Source organism: Cynocephalus volans, chromosome 11 (assembly GCF_027409185.1).
Source record: "Cynocephalus volans isolate mCynVol1 chromosome 11, mCynVol1.pri, whole genome shotgun sequence".
Classification (NCBI taxonomy): Eukaryota; Metazoa; Chordata; class Mammalia; order Dermoptera; family Cynocephalidae; genus Cynocephalus; species Cynocephalus volans.
The window spans coordinates 56,547,299-56,572,154 of NC_084470.1; the positions used below are offsets into that span (position 1 = coordinate 56,547,299).

Genomic DNA, 24,856 nt, shown 5'->3' on the forward strand with positions numbered 1-24,856 from the left:
AGGATCTTCTCTCTGAGGGGCATGGTCTTTTTTGGAAGTAGCAAGATATACAGATGCAGTTTTCCCACTGATAGGACCAGAGAGAAACCAAAGAAGAAAAAAGAAGTGAGAAAAAGAAAAAAACCAGAAAGAGATGAATCTGAACAGTATTATTACTTTTAGTAAGAAGTTGCCAAACCAGAGTTTTCAAAGATGCTTAGCTACTCTGGGAGGCTGTTGATTAGATCTTGGCTGCAATCCCTGCAATTTTCAAAGGAGGACGAACGGACAGCATTACAGACCACCCTGGCTTTGCCACTTGCCCAGGCATTAATGCAGCTGATCTCTGGAGGAGATGCTGGATTTTCTCAGTGCATTGTGAACTGCTGTGGCCTCAGTTCCGATGCTATCCCTTCTAAATGGGCACACAGAAGCATTGGCCGCTGCCATAGTCCACAAAAGAAGAAGGTTTCATGAAAACTTCTACCTTTGGGAAATTTCCACCCTCATTTTGGGCCTGATATCCATGCTGGATATTATAGATTCTTGATCTAGAATATTTCCAAACAATTCAGATCCAATCTCCTTCTGTTCTCCTTGGTTTGTTCTGGGCCAGTGAGGGTCCTTGTTCCTGTTTTGAAACTATCTGTAGGACTGGGCAGTGAGCCCCTGGACAACTGAGCACACCAACAAGTCATCCAGAGGCTGTTGGCTTCTACCTACTACTGGGTCCTTCTGCAAGTCCCTTGATTCTGCACCTGGCCACAGGGTGGATCTGGGCAAAGATTCAGCTTGTCCACTGGTGTCTTGGAAGTGGCCCTCACAGCCTGAGCAGGGAGATTAACAACCTGGATTAGCAGTACCAGCCCTGGCTCTGTTCTGGGCTTGCTCCGTTGAGCGGCACTTGCTGCCGGTCCCATCTGCTCCTACAAAATGGGTTGGTTCCTTGGTCCTCTTCTTTCTGAGGCTGCTGGCTGCCTATTTGCTTCCATGCTGCTTCTCCTCTTCTTACTCTATAATGACAACATTTTCAAAGCTTTTAACTTAGAAATTAGGCTGAAAATAATATAATTCACTTTTGCTTTGTGTCTTTCTTTTAACTATTTGGCAAATTTATCACACTTGAAAACATTTCACACACTGGAAAAGTGCTTTTCAATGTATATTTAGAATATTCATTTACTTGTTCCTTTCTTTATCCTGTCTTGATATTTTAAGTGTGCACAACTAAAGATCGAATAGACATATTAAGAGTGTGAAGCATAAGAGACTGGGATAAGGAAATAAACTCTCCAAATACCTTAAAGTTATCTTGGCTGACCAGTTTTTATCTCTCCTCTGGCCAAACTTATTTCCCAAGTTTTTCCCAGTTAGTCAAGTGGAATTTCCAAGGAGGACTGTTGGAGAAGCACCATAAACCAGCCTGGCCTTACCACTTGCTCTAGTGGACGAGTCTGACTTCCCCAGTGCACTGTGGATGGCGACAGTTTCAGTTCTAACACCCTCCCTTCCCAAATGGGACATAAAAGCATGGACTCTGCCGTATTATCCCTCTTCTTTCTGCCCACCTCTAAAGCACATGATAGTGAGAAATAAAGTGAGTAGAACACGGGCAGCAGGAAGGGAGGGCAAGCGGGTGATGCAAAGGCCTCTCTAGCCCATGCACGTGCTGCCCGGCCGTGTGTGGGCAGCTGGTGATGACAGCATCGACGGGGACCAGCACCTCAACATGGGCGCAGGACAACAAGCACCACTTCCGTATCCAGGGGACGATGTCTTGTCCAAGGTCAGTTTAGGGATAGAGTCATCATATGACCATCGTTTTCAAGAGCAGACCCAGATGTATGCCCTTTGCAGGAACTTGGAAGGATAAACAGGAAGCACGAGCCACACCTAAATGACTGTGCAGTTGGGTGGAGAGAACACAGTTGGGTTTGGCTTCTCCATTCTAAGTCCCTTAGATACTGTGGTTCTGACATTCTGTCACGCGGGTCCCAGTGGTGCTGAGGGTGGAGGAAGGAGGGAGCCATGATTGCCTGTGTTGACTCTATGCTCTTGGCCTAGAGTTACTCAAGGAACCCTGTGATGGAGACGTAGAGGGAGTTTAAAGGTAAATAAGACTTCAGCCGAAGTGTATTAGTTGGAAAAAATGCCAGGGACTCCCCTCTGATTTGAACGAACGGAGATGTGGGAACACCACAAGAACTATGAGTGTGCGTTACACCCCAATGCACAATGACCATGTCTAGTTCCAAGAACTTCTAGGATCCAATTGTCACTATTTGACTATCCCAGTTCTCAGGGGGGACTCAGCCTCAGTGGAGAATTAAAGACGTGCTGCAGTTGTATTACATTTAAAATTTTAAGTATCTTTTGTTGCTAAAGTGTCTTTTTAAATAAATGCATATGTAGGACTGATAAAAAAAGAGAGAGCATACATTTAAATTTCAGACTCTAATTAAATTCTATTTCATTAGAGGTTAATGAAATTCTATTTCAAGAGGTTAATCCTAAAAGAACATGTTTGAAGAGTCAGCACGGGAAAATCCATGAGGAAGTTGTGATCCACTCAAAACTTCTAGGAAATAAGCTATGTGAATACTTTTTGAAATAAGGGTAAAGGAGGAATTTAATATATAATTAAATTTTACTGGAACTCTGTAAATTAGAAAAAATAGGAAACGTAATGAAATATGACATGTTTTCCTTACTAAAAAGATGTTGGCTTTTTTAATAAAAATTTTTTAAAAATTAAAGTAATTTTAAATCAATACATCACAACGTGCATATACAAGTTGGGGATGTGACTTTGAAGCAGTCGGCTTGGATGACTAGAGGTTTGATCTTTCGGGACTATCAGACCTACAGAATATGCATTCACTCATTCATTGAGCAAACGTTTGTGTATATACCTTGATCCAGGTCCAGTTGTATTCACTGAAGTTGTAACGGGGAATACAATAGTCCTTTCCCTCAAGACATTTATACTGCAGCAATGTGGAAAAGCCTAGAGCCACGTGGACCCAGATCTTGAGGATGGTATGGATGAGAATCACGAGGATGGGGTCCTCCTTTGGCTTATAAACTGGTTTGCAGGCAGTTCCCAGGACAAGTCTCGCATGGCAGCCTTGCTAGAGCAACTACAGAGCCTCTCTGGGTGAGCTCTTGGACAAGTGGCTTTGTGTGTGCACCTGTTCTGGTACATGTGTTAACACCCCCCTCCCTACCTCATACAAATGCCTTGTGTGCAGTAGGCACAATATATTGAATTAATAAATTTATTAACATTTAAAATTAACCACTTCTCAAATAAGTACTTCATGTATCAGAATTCAGCTGCCAGAAAACTTCTAAAAAATAAAGATTGCCAATCTTGAGCAGTGGGGCATTATGTCCTTGAGTAGCGGTGCTGTCCTGCTATCTACAGGCAGCCCAAGGGGAACTGGTGGTCAAGGAAGGGGTTGGCCAGACCAGGACTGGACACCAATGCTGTCTCCAGCTTTCCCATGACCTGTGAGTTGCTCAGATTGCTTCCTGCCACTACGCCTGTGGGAGAGGTGTGTGGTTATAATTTCTTCCACTTGCCCATAGCAGTTGTTACAAACAGTCCTGAGCAAGGATGGAACCAGCCCACAGTGCTCCTACCCTTCTGGTCTCATCGACCTTCCCTGTTGGAGGCCATTGCCACTGCGGTATGGTGGTTATGGGTGGTGCTTCTGTAATGGTGTGGACTTAAGTACAAAGCCAAGGCTGCCATGCAGCATTAAATGACTGACACGTTTGGACACCTGCACAGACTTTCTACTTCAGTGAATAAAAAGCTGACTTATGCTTCCAGATGGTTCTTTTGTGTTTGTCATCTTTGAGTGAGTTTGCTTGGTTTTCCAATTCTCAGTTGGCCTGACAAGAATTAAAGTTTCCCATGGGGTCCAGGTCAAAGCACAGCCAAAAACATCTCCCAGCTGCACCCTGGCTCCAGTGCACAAGGAACTCTGTCCCTCAGTGGAGTTGGCCTCTCACCACTGGAATGGGTCCTCTCCTCCTACTCTCTGGTCAGCTTGTCTCAAAGTGAGGTCTGGTCAAGGGGCTCTAAATGACTTCGAAAAAGGAGAAATAAACATGGCCTCTAGCACCTGTACCTTACACATTTTAGATGCTCAAAAGAAATCTTTCTCTCCACTCAATGATCATTTATTATATGAGGTTAATAAACACCATGGCTTTAGAATTTCTGTCACAACCAAGACACTGGGGTGCTTCTGCAATACAGTGTCTCTCTCCCCTGTCCTATATGCTCCTCCCTTTACAGCTGAGATCTCCTTCCAGCATCCTCTTAGGACAGTGAGAAGTTCCTCTAGTCATTTCCATATTATTGGTACAGACAACCCAGGTAGCCGATGACCCATTCCATGTCTTTCTCTGACTTTTATGTTATCAAAGTCTTAAAAAAGACGTGTGAGTGTGTCTCTCCAAGTGACTCTTGATGAGTTTCTCTCTGCTGTAGACACACTTATTTGTACACACTCAATTTTGGTGGCACAAGTTAAGTAAATAATCTCTGTGGCCAAATGGAGATGCACCAAGAGAGAACTTGCAGGGAATATGATCAGCACAGCCCTCCAACTGCCAGTTCCTTCAGGGTCTGCCTCCGCTGCCTCCCAAAGCCAGGTCTCCCAGGGCCACCAGCTTCTGGAGCCTGTGAGGCAGGGAAGTAGAGCCTGACGGGGGCTCTCTGGTGGGCAAAACCTGCTGTGGAGCTCCCTGCTAGCTGGCCCAGGCTTTGCTGGGCCTTCATTGCCGTTTGAGTTTTCCCTCTGCATGATCCTGCTTCCTTCCACTTCCCTTCATGTGTACTGATTCCTAATAAACACCTTGCACCCAACTCCATCTCAGCATCTGCTTCTGGGGAAGTCGGCCCGCAGCAATCTTCTCATCAGGGGCTGCCAACTCCAGAAGCCCACAGAAGGCCTGGTGGGAACCCAGGAGGCGCGCAGGTGGGCATCAGTCACAGAACAACTCTGAAGAGGCTCAGAACAGGGGTCCTGCCTCGTGGCGATCCAGCCAGTCAGCAGAGAGGCTTGGGCACCGACCGCACGCCAGGGGCTGTGTGGTGAACAAGACAGACACCATCTCCCCTCAGGGACTTTTGGCATCCCCTACCCATGTTCACTCACCCTGATTACAGATGAAGGTGCTGAGCCCCAGAGATGCTAAGTAACTCGCCCAAGGTCGCACAGTCAGTACCTGGCAAGGCTAGGACACGACCCTGGAGGTGTCTGGCGCTCAAGCCTTGGCTTTGCCCATGATGCTGTCCCGCTTTGCTTAATGTGGTCAGACAAACCAGCTCTTTCTTTGGAGGGATGACCAACATTTGCCAAACCAGACTTTGTGCTGAAAGGACGGACAGGCACGGGTGTGGCCAGCACCCCTTGCATATCACAACAAAGCCTCAGCCAGCTGGCAAGGAGCTCCACAGCAGATTTTGCCCACCAGAGAAGTGAGAAGTTTCCTACCCGCTCCCTGTCCCAGGCTCCTCCCCAGACACATATTGATATGGAGCCTCAATTCCCTCACGAAGGAGCCACAGATGCCACTGGAGGGATGTGTGTGCGTGTGTGCGCGCAGGTCCGGGACACTGTACCCAAGCCCAAGCAGACTCTAGACTGCAGAATTCCCGGTGCTGGATTTCCTCCTCGCCCCACCCTGTCCCCTGCCTCTACCTTCCCTAGCTTCTCTCTTACACACACGGAACCCACCAGTAACTTTCCTTGGCCCACACAGGACACTGCTTTAAGTCGGACCCTTGGTTGTGGGGTCCAGGTACCACCCATTGCTGTCCCTGTGTGGCCCCAGATCTCCTCTGTAGTTGGTCAGATCCGAAGGGACATGATGACCTGTTCTTGGTAGGCCCCTCCCGCCCCGCCCGTGCCGGCCTGGTCTGCAAGGCTGGCTTCCACCTTGGCTCTCCTCCCTGGGGCTTTGTGCCAGGCTTAGCCTCCAGGCTTCAGCCCACCTGGGCTGCTGGGGGCTTTCACCAGACCCCAGCCTCGGATCCGAGGAGCTCTCACCAGCCTCCTCCCTTCCCAGAGGCTGGCACCTCCTTCTGGTACCATCCGCCTTCAGGCCTGATGATTCCCCTGCCTGCTGACCACCTGCACAGATACTGCATCCACCAGCTGTCCTCACCCAGGCCAGGCTCTGTGGCCAGGTGGCTGCTCCAGGAGCCTGTCTCTGCTTGAGTCTGCCGCATCATTTTTCTGCAGACTTCACTTTTTGTACCTTGAACACTTCATTTCTATGCACATCTGAATTGTATCATCTGGAAATTTCTGGACAGTGTAAGCCACCCCTCAGTCAAGAGCTGGCTTCAGTGTTACTTCTCCCTAAGAAAAAGTACTATGGCCATAGTGGCCATAGTGTGGCTTACTGTGCAGGTGTGACGGTAGATATGGCAAAGACCAGAGGCTGCAGCTAAGAGAAGTGCTTAGGACAGGCTGGGAGTCCCAATGAATGTCCCGTTACCTTCCTGTGCAGCACGCTGCTTGTCCCTTCCCTTCACAGCACTCATTTCAATTAGTAATTAGATGTTTATTGAACATCTGATTCCCATGTTTGGGCCCTCAGCAACACAAGGTCACGGACTGTGTATGTTTTGCTTGCTTTTGTCTACCCAGCAGCAGGTACAGTACCCAGGTTGAGAGCGGTGTCCCTAGCATTTGCATGATGTGTATAATAGTAAGTGAGGCCAGAAAGAGCTATAGCAATAGAAAAATTTTGGAGATCTGGAGAGGTGGGCAGGAAAGACAAGGACTGAACTGGGAACAACTGCAGACAGTGAGTCTTGCTGGTGGATTAAGGATGGCCACAGATTCTTTGATGCCCCTCCCATCAAAACATGGGATTTGTGTCTCCTCTTCTTGAATTTGGGTGGACTCTGTGTTTGCTTGGCCCGTGGGATTTGGTGCAGGGGATGCTATACCAGCTTCTGTGTGCAGGCCTGAAGAGACTGGCAGCTTCCACTTCCTGTGTCATAGGAGACTTGCTCTGGAGCCCTGAGCTGCCGTGTCAGAAGTCTGCCTTCCCTGAGATCACCCTGCTGCGGGGACCGCAGGTAGGCCCAGCATTCTAGACATTGCTGTGATTATCCTCATTCAACAAAAGTTTATTGAGCATTTACTACATGCCAGGCACTGGGTGAGGTGATGGTGAGCAATAGCAGACACAGTGCTTGAAAAGCTCATAGTCCACATGGGTGACGGATGCTAATCACACTGTCACAGGAACAAATTGATGGCTGTAAGTACAAGATACTAGAGAGTGTGTAACGGGGGCTCTCATCTACTCTGGGGAGGGAAAGCCAGGAAGGCTTTCCTGAGGAAGTGGCATTTGAGCTGAGAGCTGAAGGAGGAGCAGGGATTGCCTACAGGAAAAAGGGGAGACGGGGTGTGCTGGGAGGACAGCGGCCTGTGCAGGCCCTGCCCCGCTTGTGCTCATGGGACATTGCTCAGTTAAGTGTTCAGCAAAGTATCCACACCAGCAATGGGTTCAGGTCTTCTTTTCATTTTAAACTTTTTAATTATGGAGATTAAAAAACATACAGAAAAGTAGAGAGAATAGCATAATGAACCTCCACGTACCCATCCCCGAGCTTCAGCAATGAGCAACATTCTGTCCTTTTTCGTTTCTCCTGTACTGTCCACTTTTTCTTTTCTTTTTCTTTCTTTGTTTTATCTGTCTCCCTTCCTGCTTTCCTTTTTTCCTTCCCTCCTTCTCTTTAATCTTTGCTGGAGTATTTTAAAGTAAATCCATGCTATCACATAACTTCCCTCAAAACTCATGCTCTTATCTTTATAAATCCCCAAATCAAAATTTTAAAAAAATCAAAATAAAAAATGGAGACTGGATGGAAACGTGAGCCAAGGGAGAAGCAGAGCCGGCTGGGGACAAATCAGCAAACTGACAGGCCTCACAGTGTGGGCGGCACTTTCTCAGTGGGGCTCACAACCTAGGTAGCTCAGAATGCCCTGCAGAGGCTGACCAAGGCCAGAGTGAGCTCCGGGGTTTCTCTTGTTCAACTTTTGGAAACCAGATAGTCTCTAAAGACCAGCAGAGACCTCACATTGACTGAGACAAGGTGGGACCGTCACCTCTGATTCCGACTGGTGTCTCAGGCAGGAGGCGATCAGCAGAGTTAAGCGGCTGAAAGAAGACCTACTGGCCACCGGAGGGTTATGAGTGAGAGAAAGTCAGATTAAAGAGGACGGTAGGGATCTGCTTAGGCTCAGATGATGAGTTTAGATCTTATTCCACTTTAGGGAGATTTTTAAGTGGAGAAGTGACATGATCCAGTTCACATTTTAAAGCTCACTAAACCCCCGGGGTGAGGAAGGGTTGGCGGATGGGGGGCAGGCACAAGGGTAGAAGCAGGGAGCTGTTGTGGGTGTTCCGGAAAGAGATGGCTTTGGCCAGGGTTAGGGTGACAGTGGCAGGAGTGGTGGAGAGAGACGGATGCCTTTGAGACTTATTCTGGAGGTAAAAGGAACAGGTGAAGGTGAGGGTTGACAGCAAGTGAGGAATCGAGTATGACTGGGTTTTGAGCTTGAATGCCTGGGCAGCTGGTGGTGCTGCCCCTGGGAGGGGAGGATCAGTAGAGAACAGGTCTGAGGGGTGGAAATCAAGAGTTCTATGTTACTCTAGAAGTGGAGATGTCACCCAGCTCTCTATGCCAGGGTGGGTCTCAGAGAAAAGTGCTGGCTGGGGATGCAAATCAGGGGTCATTCGCAAGAAGATGGTCATCATGCACGTGGCAGTGCAGAGATCAGGAGGGCATGGAGGCTGCTGGGGTCCCTGCTAGGAGCTGCCTCCCAGGCAGTATCAAGGCCGACTGTGGCTGGCTGAGGAGCAAACAGGTGAGAAGTGAGGATGTGGAAAGAGAACGTGCAGGCAAAGCTTGCGTCAGGTTCATTATGATAAAAGTGTAAGAAATAATCCAATAAAACAAAAAAGTTTTGAGATGAGCTACTGTTTTTGGCTCACTCAAAAGAAGTGAAAGAAGTGGCTCTAAGAGTGTGTATGTTCAGCTGCACCCAGTCCCTGCTGGCTCAGAGCTTCGTGGTGTCAGAAGACAGCCATTTCACTTTGCTCGCCATTTTGTGGGACAGCAATTTGGAAAGGGCTGGGCTGGGTGTACCTAGCTGGGGTCTGCGTGTGGCCGCAGTCAGATGTTGGCTGGGGCTGCGGCCACCGGAAGGCCTAACTGGGAGGGTCGGGTGATGCGGCCGCACCACTGGCACATGCCTCTTCAGTGGAGGCCTTACGGAACTCAGATGTCGTACATGGCAGCTGGCTTCCCCCGGCAAGGGTCCCAAGAGAACCAGGGGTAGGTTGATGTCATCTTATAATGTGGCACATAGTGTCATTCCTGCTCTTCTCCCCTGGTCAGAGTGGGCACAGGCCAGCCCAGAGTCAAGGGGAGGGGCCATAGATGCCACCTCTTATGGGAAGCATGTCAGAAAAATTTGGGGCCATAAGTTTGATAGCCATAAATTGATGTGACTTTCTTTTTAGAAATTAGTTTTCAAACTTTAAAAGTTAAACTGGCATCTAATAAAAATAATTAAAATGATATAGAAGATATGGTATAGAGAGAACAGTAAAAATATCCTACCCCTGTCACCATCTCCAAAGCTCTGACAAATCCCCAAGCCTCATTTTCAGAGGCAGCCACTGTTGTTTCTAGTGTCTTTGTCCAGAAATGTCACATGTGTATGAGTAGCATTCCATTGCATAGTCTTCTGGTGTGCGGTTATAGACTTCTTCAGTCCATCCCCCTTGTAGCAAATTCTTTACTGTTGTTTTGTTATCACAGACCCTGTGGCCATGAAGAGTGCTGTGTGTACCTTTGTATGCACACATGCGTGTATCTGGAGGAGAAGGCAAGTGTTTTCCTGAAGAAGGATGAGAACTGAAGTGGAAGCATGGGCAAGACTGGAAGATTATCTGACTCTTTGTTAGAATAATTGCAAAAATGGTCCTAATTCTCCACCTCCCACTGTCCCTGTACCCTTTACAAAGTGGCTTTGCAGTTGCTTCCAGAGGAGTCCCTTTTCCCACACCTTGAATCTGGGCTGGGCTGGGACTTGGTTTGGCAACAGAACATGGTTGAAGTGATGTGCCATTTCCGAGACTGGGCCACAAGAAGCTTGTGCATTTATCCTTACTCTTTTGGAAAGCTGCCCAGTGGGCATTTGAACAAGTTGGGCAGAGCCAGGTTGTTTGGTCAAGGCCATCTGCTGTGGATTGAGTGTCCCCCCAAAAGTTAACCCCCACTGTGACAGTGCTAAGAGTGTGGGAAATCCTATTACGGTAATTGTGAGAGGTGGGGCCTTGAAGAGGTGATTAGATTGTGAAGACCATGCCCTAGTGAATGGATTAATAAGTTGATAGTTTAATGGTGGTCATGGGCATGGCTCTGATGGCTTTAAAAAGAGAGTGTGTGAGAAGCTCTTTCTCTGTGTTTCCCCCATCTGCCATGTGACACCTGCTTTGCTGTGAAGAGTCACTACCCACCAACAAGTCTCTCACCAGATGTGTTCCCTGGACTTTGGACTTCCCAGCCTCTGCAACTGTAAGCAATAAATATTGTTTCTCTACAAATTACCCAGTTTCAGGTATTATGAGCAACAGAAACAGACTAATACACGATTCTAGAATAGCCAGCCCACATTTGACCAACCAACTGATCACGGATGCAGGAGTGAGCCCAGTCAAGATCAGCCAAGACGCAGACGTGTGAGAGAGCACAGCCTAGAGGATACACCTGACCAAGGGCAGACACATGCATGACCCCAGCATGACTGAGAGAGAAGAAGCCCCCAGTCAACCCGCTTATCCACGAGCTAGATAAATGCTTCATGACTGAAGCCAATAGTTCTGTGACTAACCTCAAATAATGCAGCGTTATTCTGACAATACATAACTGGATGATCGTATGTAGTAAGGGTCTGAAGATCAAGAGCTGCCATAGCAAATCCTGCTTTATAAAAAAGTCTTAAAACAATCATCAGATAATCTATATCCATGTACAATGAGAATGGTTTAGAGAAAACCACTCCCACAGCTGTCTCAGCAAGGTGAGTAGCAGTAACATGCCCTGAGTCTTGGTTTCCCCATCTGTAAAAGCTGGTTGACTTATGGCAAAAGCCTATCAAATTCTATACGCTATTTTGTTATTATTAATAAACCAGTGCAGCAATAAGATGATCTTTCTCTTATCTTCTTTGTCGTGAAGATCTGCCAGAACTCAAAGATCTTTAAGTTATTTTTCACTGATATGTCTCTTTGGCAACCTGACAAAGCCTATTCCTTAGAATGTTTTAAAATGCATACAATAAAATATATAGGATTACAAAAGGAACCAATTATATTGAAATACAATTTTCCAAATAGTAAAACAAATGTATGAACTATTAATACATATAACTTTCTATTAATGCTTTATATATATCTATCAGCAGATTAATAACAACCTTCATTTCAGAGTGGAAATGCACATAAATAATATTTTGAGAATCTGCAACAACTGTCATATAATATGAAAATATCTGTCATTTCCACTGGTAACAAAGTCACAGGTTTACATACTAGTGTGGCATGTTGTCTGTATTCATAACTGAAGGAAGCCCTAAATTTTAGTTAGAGGTTAGGGGAAAGAGCTCATATTTTTCCCTTATTCAAGTTCACAGACTTTCTGAATTCTGTGTATAAACCAGCTTAGGAACCCCTGTTTAAACTGACATCCCCAACCCATACCCATCAGTACCAAACTCATATTTCTTTCTCTAATCTTAAAATTTGGACACATATGGAACTACTTTGGATTTGGGGAAGGGAGTGTTTTTCTGTTTACAGATGGTCTGCCAGTTAGCGATAGGCTCCTTGAATAAAAGGATAAGCCTTTAAAAAATGGTCATTGTAAAGGGCCACAAAAATCAATTATATTGTATAATGATAAATAATAATAAAATAAATAAATAAACTTGTCATAAAAAGATTTTAACGGTAGAATAGTTTCATGCCAGGGAATTCATTTGGAAACATCCTCCTCTCTGAGAATGAAATTTCTATCATTGCATCCCAGTGTTCGGGCCAATGGATTGAGGAGGAAGACCTGGTTCCAGGATTCAAGTGCCACTGGTAAAGTTAAATTACAGACAGATCAATTAGTTCATTTTAACCTTGTCCTCAAGTTCTGCCCAGCTCAGTGGTGGGTGAGGCAGCACTGCTCTCCAAGGACCCTCTTGCGGGGTCTGCGTACCACCTCCCCCAGCATCACGTGGAAGACTTATGAACGGATCAGACCTGATGAGTCAGAGTTGACATGGGCAGTGCCTGTGAATCTGCATTTTAGTAGGTCACAGGCAACCAAAGTATGAGAACCCTCTTCTAAGAAACTCTGCTACTTGCTTTATAGTTACTGAAAACTAATATATGAACAGTTGACCCTGGAGCAAACTGAGCCCTGGATGAGTCTGAGGCTTTTCCTGATGGCTTGATACCTGAACCTTTGATAACCAGAGGTTGGAGGCCTGACCCAGGACCGGTTTCCCTGTCCCTCTTCCCCAGGTTCACCTTCAGGGCAGGAATGTAAGGTCTTCTTTCTGAGGGACCCAGCAGTTCTGAGGGGTCCCTGCTGATGGGGAAGAGCTGGCTTTTCAAAGCCCTTTGATTCCATACATGGACGCTCTCTCTTGTGCAAAGGTCTCCTGAAAGGACTGAGGCCACGGTCCCCCCCGCCCCACTGCCTCTCTGTGAAAGCAAGCAGGGCCTCAAAGCCATCTTCAAAGACAGGGGAACGAACAACTGCACTGCCTGTCCGTCTGCAGTCACTTGTTCACATTGCAGTGCTCCTCCTCCTGATGTGGAGGTTGGCTCTGGCCACACCACTGCCGTGTCCCCACTGCTCCCTTCTTCTAATGAGAAAGATGGCTTCTGCCCCCCCGTGGCCTCTGGGGAAGGCACTTCGGGTGCATCCCCCATTTTTTCATCACTTCTTTACCCTCCACAGAACGTCTCCCCCCTTCCCCACCCCTCCCATCTTTCCTTTCTCATGCCAGGGAGAAGACAGCGCCTGCCCCACTGACCCGCAGGATGGAGGTTCAGGCCTCTGGGGGACGGTTTCCTGCTCTCCTCCGCGGCTCAGCCAGAGTCCGCCTGGGGGGCAGAAGCTGGGGAGGCCCTCCTGAAATCTCCTTCTCTGTGATAGCTCGATGGGCCCACGGGCCTGAAGCTGGACCCACTGTGGAAATGAGGCCTTCCTTTTGGTAAGTGCACCACCCACCTCGGGTCTGGCGAGGCCTGTCTCCCTTTGGTCATATTTTAGTAAGAAGACTTCATTCGTTCTGGGCTTCGCTGAGATAACCTCAGTGCGCACATGGCAGAAGGTGTGAGGAAACCACATAGTCTCCATCCCCCACACGGCTTGGAGGATGGGGAGGGAGAAGGCTGATACACATCAAAGACCAGAGGTCGGTGACCACGCATCTTCTCGGCTTTGTCATCCTTTTTCAGAAGCCAGCGGGTGTGGGAAAAGTAAAAGGCTGACCTTTCTGTCAACCCTGGCCCACTCTGAATGTCTTTCACAACAGCTATGCTTTCCCCTGGTTTTTAATGGCTTCAGCTTCCACTGCTGCCTAAAAGAAGCCCGTTTTTTCATCTGCGGAGGCAGGTTTCACCATCTATTTGCTTTTCAGATGTGTGTGGGTGACGAGAGGAGAGTTTTCCCACGCATCCTCAAACTGAAAGGGCTGACCTTGGGGTGTGTGCCCTTCTGAGTCACCTAGGGACTCTATACATCCTCAGTGCCACCACCATATGTGGCAGGGAGAGGTGGGCACCCCTACATGCCATGGAGTCCACAGACCCTGGAATGAAATGTGGGGCTTGGAAATTCTCGAACAGAGACTTTGGTCATCTGGGTTACTCAGGGTTTTAGCAGGGTGGGGTGAAGTGGATGGGGAACTTTGACCTGAAGGCCCCAGATCCCGATCCCAGCCCCAGATGCAGCACACACGTCCATGTGTGTCCCAGTCAGTTCTCGTTCTGGCTCCCAGCCCATGTGGCCACCAAGTCTCAGGAGGGACTGTTGGGTTAACAAAGAAATCCTTCTGCTGTGCTGTTTGGGAAACTTGAATAAACCAACCTTCCATTACTTCAATCCAGTCATTAGACAGGTAGAGGCTTGATTTAAGGGCATCTTTAATATAAGAGGTACAGGGCGGGTAGAACTAAGTGACCAGCTCTCCTCCCACAGGCCTGCCCTGTGCTCTTCTCTGCCATGCAAGATTCAGGAGCTTCTGTCCCTGGCAGAGTTGGTTGGCCAATGGGACTGTAACGGCCTTTTAGCTGACCGAAGGCACTGGGACTAACCAGGGTCTTCACTGATTCAGTATTTTTTAAGTCCTCTTGTGTCTGGCACGTTGCTTGGTGCTATGGTAGGGGTGGGGGAAGGGAGGGAGATGAAGATGCATGAGAGAGTCCCCTGCCCTCGAGAGGGAGCCACAGTTGTAGAAAGTGTGACTTCCTCCCATGATTAAAGAAGAGGCCAGGAGAAAACCCGGGGGCAGGAGGAGGAAGGGAGGTGCCGGGAGGTGTTCCTTGAGCCCCTGGTCACCTCCACATCTGGTGAGGTGAGGTGAATGTGGGTGGACTGCACAACCCGAGCTTGATCTGACAAGTCCAGCGGGGATCAGGACATGCCCCGCTGGCCTGTGTTCAGGCCTTTGCTGACCTGGCAGAACAGTGTTAAGTTGTGGTGGGAGCACTGACTCCTTCCTCTGCTAGCTGTCAGTACCACATTTTGACTAATCGTGGTTTCAGGTTTGCTCTTTGCTCAGAGAGCTCTGTGGGTACCACAGGAGAGCTGGGGACATATGAGCTGAGGGCAGAAGCTCACCTGGCAAAGGGGGGTGGGTTGGAAGGACGCACTGGCTCAGGCAGGTCTAAACACCACCCTCGCAGTAGACCAGGGAGTACCCAGATGCCAGGCCACATGGCAACTTTTCAGGATATCTGCTGGCTCAAGCCCTTTTGAAAAGCCACCGTGGAAGGCATTCTATTTCCCAAGAGAGTAGCTCAGCTCCGACTCAGGTCTGAGTAACTTCATCATGTCTTACGACTTACCCTTTTGAAAGGAATGAAAGACATAGCTACTCTAAATTCATAGTGTTTATTTAAATCCTGAGGTTAAAAAATAAAATATTTCCAAATGGCATAGCAGACACTATAAAGGAATATGTTTTAGGATACAGAAGTTTCCCACCCCCATTGTGCAGCTGGGGTGTTGGTATTTGATGTGCTTCTGGGTAATTCTTTGGCTGGTAAGAATGAAATGGGTTCCCATACCCACCATCCCATAAGGCCACGTGAATTGGAGGAGATTAGTCAATTAAAGTGCAATTACATTTTTTAAGCCTTCCAACTGAGGCTTAGGTAATGTCTGCAGGCACCAGAGAGGCAGAGTGTCTCTGGGTAACATGTCATAAGGTTCTAAGAAGCCTTTCTATCAGAAATGTCTCCTGAAATTTGAATATATACTTTATTATTTTAAAAAAGTTCTTATGAGGAAAAGGGAATTATTGACTCAGTCTTCCCTGTTTCCTTGGAAGAACTGCAATGAAATGAGAAAAATTTACCCAAGGTTCCTCTAAGAAGTGTTCTTCTGGTTAAGCGTTTGGTAAACGTGGATGGCTGTCTCAATGGTCTCTGTGACTACGACAATCCTTGGTTCTAAGCATCACAAAAGGCTCACCTCTGCTTAATTCTCAGTACCTCTGAGCCAAGGACAGCTTCTTGGCCTAAATAATTCTCATACGTAGAATTACTAAGGTTATTTTAAAAATGAAACTCCTATAAAATTACATCAGCAAACATCTAACCGTATCATAAAACACAGACTCTGATTTCATCCCCAAATGGCGATTTCCTTTCATGTGGGCCTGGAATGGCTTCACCACCTTGGGTGACAATTGAAAAATTTCAGAAACGCCATCTCCTTTATTTTCAAGGTATATTATGTGGCTTTTCATTTCTACTTTCCAAACCCTGTGGGGTTTTTCAGTTCCAGATTCCTGCTCGGGAATTTCTTTGCCTGCTCTTGGTCCAGTCTCACTGGAGTCGAGTGTGCTCAAGTCAAGTTCTCCGACGTCCACTCAGACGTGGAGGACAACACACGATCCCAAACACGCTTCCTTGTTTGTGGATGAGAGTGTCTGACAGAGGTTGATGTGTTTTTCAAGTGAAGCTGATTAGTGGCAGTGGCACTAGTGTCACTGGTTATTCAGAGAGCTAGGCTGTCAAAAGGGCTGTGCTTTTTAAAAAAGAACAGTGATCTGGGATCCCAAGGATGTTTCCCTCTTGGCAGATTCTAGGGTAATTCAGTCTCGCTTGCACTACTGTCTTCAGCAGGTGGTTTCTTCACTTGTCACCTGCCTTTTTAAAAAAATACCAGCCCCCAAACTTCAGTAAAGTTGGGAACCTGTTTAAAGTAAGAATAAAGCTATTTACAAAAGCCACACTTTAAGAAGGCTAAGATGTTCTCTAGCTGCGTCGTGCATAGCAAACTTGAGCTTGAACAGCAAACTAATGAAGTACAAATATCCATCCAGCACAAAAAATAAATATGCTAATGAAACCAAAGAGTTAGGAAGTGACCACTGGGGCACTGGGCAGTCCTCTGAATACAGCAAAGGCCTTTTTTGTACAAGGGCAGTCATCTTTGAAGGGGGTGCACACAAGAGCCAGGTTGTTTTTTAAGCTGCAATTGATCCCCTGCTGTGATGACATTCAGAATGGATCTCAGCTGGAAAGTGCCAGGTCCTTCACAGGCCCCAACCGCTAACTCAGTGAATGGTGATTCTTGTTGCAAAAGGTGGCGATGACACTGGCAGAAGGCCATCAGCTTGGCCAGAGTCTTCAAGGCATTCCGGGAAAGTTCAGCACTCAAAATAAGATTGTAGACAGCTCTGGGTTTTCTTTTGTTAAGTTTCTTTCTTATGGTGAACAAGCTGACTTCCAATTATCCTTTGTAAGAGGGTGGATGGATTCAAATGTAGGATAATTTGCTCTTGAATCATCTCAGGCCATGCTGCATGCCTGTGAGGACAAACACAAGGTTTGGGAGAGGCTCTAGAGAGCCTGGCCATCTTCTGTCCCAGTGCTGAGCCCAGTCAGGCCCTTGGCAGTGGGAGACAACAGAGCACCCGATGGCTTTCTGCCAGAGGAGGCTGCTCCAAGCACACAGAAGCCAGGATGTTCAGCTTTCCTCCAGGCTAACCTCGTTGAAAGGTTCTGTTCACTGTTTCCCATGCCTCTCTCAGATGGACTGGAAGTGCCCAACTCTGCTGTCTAAATTAAAGGTCTGAGTCCATTTCAGAAGTAACTCCTCTTACTCGTGGCCCCACAAGAGTCCTCTTTGCTGGTGGTGAGGCTGTGGCTGCTGGTGCATGGTGAGTTTGGGGTCTTGGCTTGGAGTCCTTGACACATTCTCAAGCCCTCAAAGGCTGTCAGACCAGGGTTATGAATGACAAAGTGAGGCTCTGAGAGGTGGTGTGACTTGAATCGGGCCCCCGGGCTAGCTGGAAGAGAGGCGGGGCCCAGCATTCAGATCCTCAGACAACCTGGCCAGTGTTTTCCCTCCTCCTTGGCCAAAGTGGGCCATTTTGTCAGACACTCTGGCCTCTGTGAACAAGGGACAAAGCGGCCATCAAGAGTGAGCTCTCTGTGGTGGAAGAAAAGGGCCACAGAGAACAGGTTATTTAATTCTTGTCCAGGAAAAGGAGACAGGATCCATCTGCCTCAAGTGGAGATGTCTCCTAGGTGTCAGGCTGAGCAGCAGGAAGTAGCCAAAAAAGGTGCTGAGGAATCTGGCAGGTGAGCCGTGGGGACCAAGAATCAATTATTCCCCTCTTTACTTTGTATGCCTCTGTTTACCCTGTTACTTTGGTACTTAAGTTACCAACGACTTTTGTTAAGGAGGCCCCAGTTGTTGACAGTGGTTCTAACCTGGCTATGATCATTAGTAAACATACGTCTGCAGGTGAAGCAGAAGCTTCTGTTTATATAGGGGACAGGCCATCAGCTGAGGAGGGAGCCTACAGCCAGCACACAATTCTGCTTTCTGGTTATGGCACTGACGTCAGCCAGCATTTGGGCTTTAGCGGCAGCATACACAGAGCCCCTGCAGGCCCACACTATGGTGGGTTTGTTTCCTGGATTATCTTCAATTCTGATTCTTAGGGCGATGCTTTGAGCTATGGAGAGGCCTGGCTGAATGTAGGGCTTTGCTTGCAGATGGAATCACCCAGACAGAGGGCCAAAAGGAAAGTACAGGTTACATCCCCTCCAAAATTGCTGAACTCTGGAGCAACCCTGAACTTACTGGGGCAGTAAGGTACAGGAGCACGACAGGAGGAGAAGGCTGGCTGGGGTCTTGGGGGGCCCTGGCACCCTCACATGACAGCCCTGTGGTCTCTCTTCCCTGGGAGTACCCGAGGTCCTCACAGACTGAGGACTCACAGGGTGCGCCCAGGGCACCCGGCTCCCAGTCACCAGGAGGCCAAGCCCTGGGCGGAGCAGAGCAGGGCATCTTTCTACAGGCAGAAGTCGGGATCACCTCTGGCCTGTGAAACTTTCCACAGGAGGCCTGTAACCAACAGTGCTCCCAGGAGAGGCTGATGGTCTCCTGAGTTTTTAAACCTTGGCAGAGTGTCCTTTGGGTGTGAGGACAGCTAGGTTTCTAATCAATGGAAAGGCTGCTTGAACCTGAAAATCCACAGGCTAAGAGTGACTAGTGCGTAGCGTTCAGAACACAGTGCTCCTGAGCAACGCAGCTTCTGAGGAGCAGCCCAGGGGCCTCTCTTCCAGAGCTGCAGGGTGGAGGAGCTTTGGAGCAGCTGCTTTTCTTTTTTTTAGTGCTTTGTGTGTCAGGTGAGGAAGAGTAGTGTTTCCTGTGGATGAAGCAAAGCTATTTAAATCCAGGTGCTTGAAGCTACAGGAAATCGCTTCCATCGTAGATCACAGGCCGGTCAACTGTCAGGCGATAAAATACTTTTTTGGAGACAAACCTGAGGAAACAGAAATGGAAAGGGAGAGTGTTACTCTGACATCTGAAAACCCAAGGGGTGGGAATGCTCCTGGGTCCTCTGCAATTACTGCAATGACCCTGGCTGGGTGTGGGTGCAGGAGCCCTATGGGGAGACCTCTGCTCAGAGGACTGGGTACCTCACATAGTGAGCTCTTCCAAGCCCCCTTTGCCCCCATTTTCTGTCTGTCTAGCAGACTTCTCTCCCCTGCAAAGGGTCAGGGGGTCTCAGGACAGACATCACATGGACTTTCCTGGGGACTGGGTGCAGAAACGCTCTTTCAGTCTCAAGGTTGGGGAACTCCCCAGCCCCTCACCAGGCTGCTCTGAAGTGGCTGGCAGTCGGGACTGCACAGGGAAGCAGATGGAGCAGAAACGGGACGATGCACATGGCAGAGGCCAGCACATATCTCATTCCGATTCAGCATATGAATCAGTTTTGCCATCATGGTTTGGGAATCTCAACTAGGTCCCTGAGATGACCTCAACGTGCCAAGGCTAGAGCTCGTCACAGCAGTACAGGATCTCCTGGGCCTCTCCATCAAGCCACAGTGAGTTCGGTGAGGCAGTAACGATGTGCACTCTAACTGCACAGAGGAGGAAACTGGGGCTCAACTAAGGCCCGCAGCAGGAAGGGCAGAGCTTGTACCTGGCTGTCCCCAACCCATTCTCCTAACCACTCCCCATCCTGCCACCCAGGAGGGGCTGAGGTTCATGCCCACTCTTCCTGGTGGCATGCTCTTGGGACATGCCGGGCCTGTGCCATGAAGCCCTGCTAACTGCAGGCCTGTGTCATTTTCCCAAGGGGAGGAGCAAGGTGGGCAGCTCATCCTCCACCCTCTCCTGTGATGCTCTTGGCCACAAGCCCTGGGAGTTTAAGGCCTGGAGGTGGAGAGGGGGTGGCACAGCTTTTCTCTAGAGCATCCTGTCAAATTATTCTGCTAAAAGCTGAGTGTCCACGTGGGGGGATGTAGCCACTAGCCCATGGCCCTGCTGAGAGGATGTGGCTGGGCACAGGTCAGGCAGGTCTCTTTCAAGGGGCTTATGCTGAAATCAGAAGACATAAAAATGGACAGGTGACCAACAGTCTTAACTGCCCTTGATTCATGCGCATGGTGGAGGCTTGGTCATTGTTGGCCCTCTCTCCCACCCTCTTCCCCGGCCCTGCCACCCACACTGTGCCCTCCTGCCCCAGTGGCTGATCCAAGAGTGCTTCCCAGAGCAGCATGGGCTGCTCCTAGCACACGCCCAGGGGCTCTGTCTCACAGTCTTAGGCCTGTTTTATCTCAAGCTTTACCCTCTCTGCTTTCGTTCCCCTCTTTCTCATTCATCCATTCATGTCGTCCTTCCACTGTATTTCCTGAGCTGCTTCTTTTGGCTGGGCAGTGGCAATTGACATCAGACAGAGGCAGAGAGCACACCAGTTAAGAGTCCAGACTCTGAAGCTGGGCCGCTGTTTCAAATCTGGCTCCACCACCAGCTGTGCAGCCTGGGAGTGTGAATCCTCTACCCCTCTGGTCCTCAGACCCACTGCAGTGACATGGAGAGAACTCAGCAGCACGTGATGAGACACTGCAAGTGTTATCTTGTGTTATATAATCTATGACAAACACTGCAACACCATAGAAGAGGGGTCTAAAGTCAAAGAACTATTAACTAATGACTGCCAATTATATAATCGTGTTTTAGTGTCACCTCTGTTCTGAAGAACAGTGGCAGAGAGGCATGGGTGATGGGTAGAACTCATCTGATGTTGCAAACGAGGTGGCCCCTACCTTGAGAAGGTGTTGTCGAAGATGAGCATGTAGATGCCTGGTGTGCGGACCTTGAGCTGGCCCTGGATGTTCTCTTTGTGGGAATTGCACCGGGTCATGGGAATGAGGACCTATGGGAGGAAGAGCAGAAAAGAAAAGTTGTCACAGAGGCGAGAGGGCCCCATGGATCCTCTGGGCAGACAATTTATTTTTGGGGAGGAGACTGAGGCCCAGGGAGGCTGAGAGCTCTGTTTGAAGTCACAGCTTCAGACAGAAGTGCCATCCACACACCCTGAGTTTGTTGATAACTTGTGGTAGGGGGAGGCTGTGAGTATGAATTTCATCCAGAGTTGTGAACTGGTCAGTACCCTTATGGTCCCTTGACCAGAGCCAATGACAGAACACTCTACCACATGGCTTCAAGAAGCTGGGGTTTATTCTAGGCCAAATCCACTGTCCAACTGTCCCCTGTTGGTCCTAGTGTTGGGCTTGGGTCTCCAAGGACAGGCCAAGTACTCCTTCTGGATGACAATCTTTCAGCACTTGATGAAGCTGCTGGGCTTACTCTCACCCAGGCTGAACACATGGCTCCACACGGGATTCTCACGTGACTCTACCATAGGTCCCCTCTCCTGGCTGTGCCCCGGCTGGTCCACGTGCCCCAGGACCCTTTCATCTTTACAAGTCTGAGCCTCAGCCTCCTATTTACTCTCTGCCTTTTCTAAGAATGAAGAATTAGTCCCAGGAGACATGTATTTTCTCAGGCCATTTCCCAAGGGCTTCGTTGCCAGAGGCCAAACCTGAGCAAATGGTATGTGCCAAATAACGTAAGGGCTGGGGATCTTTGGATGGCCAATCTCTTCTCCGCGAGGGCAGGGTTTTCAACCTGCTGACTAGCTAAGACACAGGCCTCATTCTAAAACTAATGATATGATAGGAATAAGACAGAGCCAACCAAAATATTAGTGAAATTTTTTCTTTTTTTTTTTTTCCAGAAGTGACAAGCATGTAGAAGGTCTTGTCTCATAAAGTGTCCCTAAGCTTTCCATTTAGGACTGACTAAACATAAATGGTTGTATAGACCAGAGGCTCTACAGACCATGGTAACATTTTAGCAACTCTGAGTTATCAGTGTGGTAAACTGCCCCAGAAATGACCACTTTTATTCTTTACAAAATTAAACTCCTTTAATTGCTCCTTTTTCAGAAATATGATTTTGTTAAACTCAGTTTTTATTTTTTCCTATGAAACATTTTTTAACCAGTACAAACTGACTGAATCCAAAATAGTTATAAAGATGTGATTACTTTTTTAACTCAGACTTGAATACAGCTACATATTTCTCAAAACCCTACACATTGGCCACAAAGTTCTCAAAGTGAAGTAAATTCCCACAAAGTCTCTGCCCTCAAGGAGATGACAGACAAGAAAACACTCAATTATGCTGGGGTGAGAGTGCCCTGCATGGGGAGTGGTACAGGGTACCTATGCAAGCCCCTGGGTAGAAGAAGAGGAGATAGAATGTCAGGGAAGACTTCCTGGAAGAGGCAATGCTGAGCTTAGACAGTTTAGCTAGTTAGAAGGAGGTCTGACTTCCAGGCAGTGGGGGTAACATCTTCAAAGGCATGAGAGAATAGCTAAGATTTACCCTGCCAGGAAACAACCAAAAAACAGACAAAACATATCAAGCGACAGTTTTTAAGACCCTGGACATCAGGCAATGAAGGACAGTGATCCCTGAGAGACAGGAACAAGGTGAGCCCAACAACAGCCCTAGCTTACTTTTAGAGGAAAAGGGAACAAAAGACAGATGGGACAAATAGAAAACAAATAACCTGATGATTGACTCAACCTAACCTTATTAACAACCACACTAAGTGTAAATAGTCTAGACATCCCAATTAAAAGGCAGAGATTATCAGATTGGACAAAAGCAACCCCCACCCTGTCATGCCTATAAGAAATGGATTTAAATATAAAGACATAAATAAGTTAAGAGTGAAAGGATATAAAAAGATATATGTAAAATGCTAGCATACTAGCCAAAAGAAAGCTGGATTGATTGTATTAATACCAAACAAAATAGATTTTATATCGAAGAATACTACCAGGGGTAATTTCATAATGATAAAGATGTCAATTCATCAAGATGACATAATAATCTTAAACATTTATGCCCCTAATGATAGAGCTTCAAAACACATGAAGCAAAAGTGGTAGAACTGCAAAAAAAAAAAAAAAAAAAAAAAGACAAATTCAAATTATAGTTGGAAATTCCAATACCCCTCTCTCAATAATTGATGGAATAAGTGGACAGGAACTCAATGAGGAAACAGAGCACGTGAACAACACTATCAACGAACTAACCTAATTGATATTTACAGAATATTCTACCAAACAGCAGCAGAACACACATTCTTTTCAAGTGTACTTGGAACATTCTAGGCCATGAAAAAAAAAACAACTCTCAAATTTAAAAGGATTCAAGTTTAAATTAAAAATCAATAGCAGATCTCTGGAAAATCCCCAAATGCTTGAAAACTAAATAATGAACTTAAACACGTGGGTCAAAGAGAAATCAAAAGGAAAATGACAAAGGCCTAGGAGGGAGAGGGCACAGTGTGTTTCTGACACAGCAGTGCATTTGCACTGGCTGGAGGCTGCTGGTGCTGAGGGAGAGGGACAGGCCCAGGCCAAGCTTGGAGGGGACACAGATGCACGCAGAACCTGTACCCAGGACGTGCTGCTACGTGTACCCCTGTGGCAGCCTCTTTTGCACATGTTACCTTGTTTAGTTCCATTAATGCTCTATAATATTTTCATTCCACCAGGGACTAAGAGTCCCGGGAGGCTGAGGGGTTGAGTGTGTTTCTGTGGGTCATTACCTAAAAGTTCGGAGCCTGACCTAAGTCACTCCAGTCAGCGTGTATAGGAAGGAGCTGCTGGGAGGAAGGCTTGCTGTGTATCCAGACTCCACCCCACACACCTTCACACATGCTAACTTGATTACACAGCAACATCAAGAGCTCATTACACAGGTCCCCTGAAGAGAATGTGCTTAAAATAGAGTACTGTGTGTTCTTTAATATAGTACTCTTCACTTTAAAACTTTTTGTCCTATAGACTTTTTGTTCATTCCAGCTGCTGTCTTTCCCCATGGTCAAAATGTAAAATTTACTCCTTGTTATTTTAAATAAATAAAAAAAAATCAAAAAGTCTAGCAGAGACTAACAAGGCTGTAGTGTCAAAGCTCAGGCAGCCAAGGTGATGGGAAGATGACTGGGGTCTCTGTGCTGTAGACCGTAGACAGACAGGTCTCTCTGCTGGGTTAACTCTGAGGCGTCTGCCACCTGCTTCTAGCACCCAGGTGGCTGCACCCTGATTTGTGTGATGTGTCTGCAAAGCAGTCCAAGTTGGTTTTACTGATCTCTTCATAGGCTCTGGTGGGTGGGGCCCCGGTTCCAAGCAAGGGTTCTATGCTAAGTGAAAGAAGCCAGTCACAAAAGTCCATATATTGTACAATTCCATTCACATGAAATGTCCAAAATCAGCAAATCCATAAAGTAGATCAGTGGTTGCTGGGGTAGTGGTTGGGAAGTAACTGCTAATGGGCACAGGTTTCTGTCTGGGATGATGGAAATAATATAAAGTTAGATAGTGGTAATGTTTACACAACTCAGTGCATATACTAAAATCCACTGAATTGTACATTTTAAGTGGGTGACTTACATGGCACATGAATTATATCTCGATAAAGGTTTTTTTTTTTTTTTTTAAAGTCAAGGGTCCTCGCTCTCAATCCTGTTCCTCCTCTGACTTCCTCTGAGGTGGCAGCAGGCTGCTGAGCTTCTCTAGCTAAAGATGGGTCCTCTGCCCAGGGAGAGGGAAGGGTCTGGGTCCTGCTCTCTGATTTGTGCCCAGGCTTCACAGCAGTGGTCTACACAAACAGCCTTGAGTCCCTGGTTTACTATTTCTTTCATCAAGT

General features: G+C 47.4%; 1 protein-coding gene across 3 annotated transcripts in view; it reads right to left on the minus strand.

Moving 5' to 3' along the window:
* Positions 1-15,186: 15,186 nt before the first annotated feature.
* Positions 15,187-24,856, minus strand: part of FYCO1 (FYVE and coiled-coil domain autophagy adaptor 1) — an 82,884-nt gene continuing 73,214 nt past the window's right edge. For 2 of the 3 annotated variants that reach the window (XM_063115392.1, XM_063115390.1), the window contains exons 17-18: positions 20,893-21,002; positions 15,187-19,100 (exon numbers count right to left, since the gene is read on the minus strand). In XM_063115392.1, coding sequence (XP_062971462.1) covers positions 19,025-19,100; positions 20,893-21,002 — 186 coding nt within the window. In that variant the 3' untranslated portion in view covers positions 15,187-19,024. Of the gene's footprint in view, positions 19,101-20,892; positions 21,003-24,856 lie in introns of those variants that run through there. The other variant, XM_063115393.1, reaches the window with a different exon arrangement.